The sequence below is a fragment of the Tenrec ecaudatus genome, chromosome 14 (genome assembly GCF_050624435.1).
Source record: "Tenrec ecaudatus isolate mTenEca1 chromosome 14, mTenEca1.hap1, whole genome shotgun sequence".
Taxonomy (NCBI): Eukaryota; Metazoa; Chordata; class Mammalia; order Afrosoricida; family Tenrecidae; genus Tenrec; species Tenrec ecaudatus.
The window spans coordinates 88347798-88350839 of record NC_134543.1 but is presented as its reverse complement, the minus strand read 5'-3'; the positions used below and the strand labels follow the sequence as shown (position 1 = coordinate 88350839).

Below are 3042 nucleotides of genomic sequence, written 5' to 3'. Positions count from 1 at the left end.
ATAGAAAGCTCCCTGAGAGAAAAGTTACAGGGTTTATTGCATAAAGCTGCATGATTCTCCTTTTATATTTTGAGCTTTGAAAGTCAGTTGTGCATATTTATGATGTTCCTTAAATATGATATTTACAATTTCCCTCAGAGCATTTCAATATTAGCCTTTGTCATTTTATTTTAATTGTCCCATATTGGATCTTTCCTCTGGCATCATTTTAGATTCACTATAGAACAACATTGACAGATTTATACTAATTTTTCATCTTACTGTTCCATAATATGTCATATTTTTCCTATATTACAAATATTTTGTGCATGGCACATCACTTAATGATAATATATGATTTGTGATAGATGTGTCTATGAATGTAATTTAATACTTATTGTATAATTATTTAAATAATTCCTAATATTTAAATGTATTCCTTCACATTCAATTTTCATTAATAGATATGTATTGAATGATTACAGAACAGCCATAAATAGTTCTATATTTCTAGTTGCTGCATATGACTACTACATGTTCTAGCAACATTGGGTATTAACTTATGATAGTGCATAATTTTTCCCATTTCAAATTAAGAAGAGGCTGTGTATATTATGTGATTGATTTGATTTCTCTTAATCTAGTACTTGAGTTATGGTAATTATGTAGTTCTAAACCTAGAAGTTCTCCATGGATCTAACATGTTGAAAATGTAATTTTTTCATAGCTTCTTGCATTTTTTGATTTCTTAAGGTATAAATAAGAGGATTCAGTAAGGGTGTGATAAAAGTGTAAAATACAGCAAGGATTTTATTTCCTGAAAAACTTTTAAATGGCCAGGCATAAATAAAGATACACGGTCCAAAGAAGAGAGTGACCACAATGATGTGGGCCGACAATGTGGAGAGGGCCTTGGAGAGCCCTCCAGATGACCTCTGTCTGACTGTGACCAGGATCACAGTGTAGGAAACGAGCAGGAGGATGAAACAGATCAATGAGAGCAGCCCACTGTCCGCGATGACAAATAGCTCCAGGGTGTATGTTTCAATACAAGCAAGCTTGATCACAAAGGGAAGGTCACAAAACACATTGTCTATGACGTTGTGGCCACAGAAAGGCAAGTTCACTGTTAATACCATCTGGCTCATGGTATGGATGAAGCCAATTGTCCATGACAGTACCACAAGGGCACTCAGCAGCCTGTGACTCATGATCGTCGTGTAGTGCAAGGGTTTGCAGATGGCCACGTACCTGTCAAAGGCCATGGCTATCAGCAGCGTCATCTCAGCACCCCCGAAGAAGTGGCTAAAGAACATCTGGGCCATGCAGCCCCACAAAGAAATGGTCTTGTGTTCAGCAAGCAAGTCTGAGATCATCTTGGGTGTGGTAACGGTGGAGAGACACAAGTCCAGGAAAGAGAGGTTTCCAAGGAGGAAGTACATGGGCGATCGAAGGGCGGAACTAAACGTCACCGTGACAATGATGAGAATGTTTCCTATAAGAGTGGCCCCGTAGATCAAGGAGAATGTCACAAAGAAGAAAACCTGGAGTTCCCATGGCCCAGAGAAGCCTAGTAAAATAAACTCAGTCACGAGAGATGCATTTCTAAGATCCATTTACTCGACTAAGGAGGTTCCAGAGTTCTTTAATCATGAAGAGAACAGAAAGAAAATTAAATGACAGCATTCATATTTTAAATTTAGATTTGACAGGTTACAGTTGGGGATTCAGAGCATATTATCTTAAACAGATTACCACCTCCATGCCCATGAGTAAAGATTTTTCTTGGAAATTCCTTGGAAGAAACATGTAGCCTTCAATAATTAGAAGTCTTTGAGGGAGTGGAAGTTTAATTTCTTCTTGTTTTAGTGGCCCAGCTGGTGATGCTTTCATCTATCGATCTGCATTTTGTCACTATCTTTCTCATACAGAAATTCTGGATAATCAATACAGCCATAATCTTTTTTCCATCAATTCTTCATAATAATTTCAAACAAAAATGAATTAAAATACTATCCTCAGCATATTAAACATTTTTAGCTCTTTATGATGCATGTACTTACCGAATCTAAATGCACATTCCGAGAGACATCATGTTCAGGGAGCCATTTAAAATAAAATCTGCTTTACATTCTCTGCGATGAGCTACATATGATTCTGCCCACGATTTTCTGCCTCTTTTATACAGATGTGAACACTTTGGAGGCTGATGCGCTTTAGCTCTGGGAATCCAAATACCAGTGGGAGTTGTTAAAGTACATTAGTTAAATTTTTGGAATGACCAAGAGATATGTTTTATACTTGATTTCTTGTCCCCAAATAGGCTCTGCTTCTTTTCAGGAAATGGCTTGATTAAAATAGCCAAGGAGAATGTTGGTGGATAGGAGACTGTTTATTGGGTATGATATAGTAAATGCTAAAATTAATTATTTTATTTAATGAACACTTCCCCTTTTCACACTATTCTTTAATTGTCCCTCTATGTTTAGAACTTTAAAAGAAAAACTCCCACTGCCATGGACTGGATATTGACTCATAGTGATCTTATATAGCCTTCCCAAGACTAAGTCTTTCAGAGCATAGCATTTTCTTTCTTTTGCAGAGCATCTAATGACTTTGAACCACTGATCCTGTGGTTAGCAGCCCAGTACTTATACTGCACCATCACCAGGGCACCCTCTATAATTTACTCAATAATCTTGAAGGTGTGTTGAACACACCCACTTTAATTTTTATATTAAATTATATTTACTATTATTTATTTAATATTAAGAATTTCTTTGTAAATGTACTACCAAAACCATACTGTATACAATAGAAACCATATTCAGGAAAAAGAAGTTGCAAAAATTTAAATATAGTAGCCAACCTAACTGGTTCGTGCTCACTAAAGAATCAATTCTTATTTAAAGTTAGGTATTTTCCTACAGCACCTTTAGAGAATGTTCATGTGGCACAAATAGTTTTGTAATCTTTATCTATTTCATCACACAATTTTAAAAATAATTTGAGAAGCTGTTGCTTTAACAAAACTAATTAGGTTTGTGATTCTGCTATATTCTA

At 35.7% G+C, this 3042-nt stretch overlaps 1 protein-coding gene across 1 annotated transcript; it reads right to left on the bottom strand.

Annotated features, from left to right (window-relative positions):
* Window positions 1–656: 656 nt before the first annotated feature.
* Window positions 657–1595, bottom strand: LOC142426309 (olfactory receptor 4L1-like). Its single transcript, XM_075531810.1, has one exon. It carries the CDS (start codon window positions 1593–1595, stop codon window positions 657–659), a length of 939 nt encoding a protein of 312 aa, XP_075387925.1.
* Between the last annotated feature and the right edge of the window lie 1447 nt (window positions 1596–3042).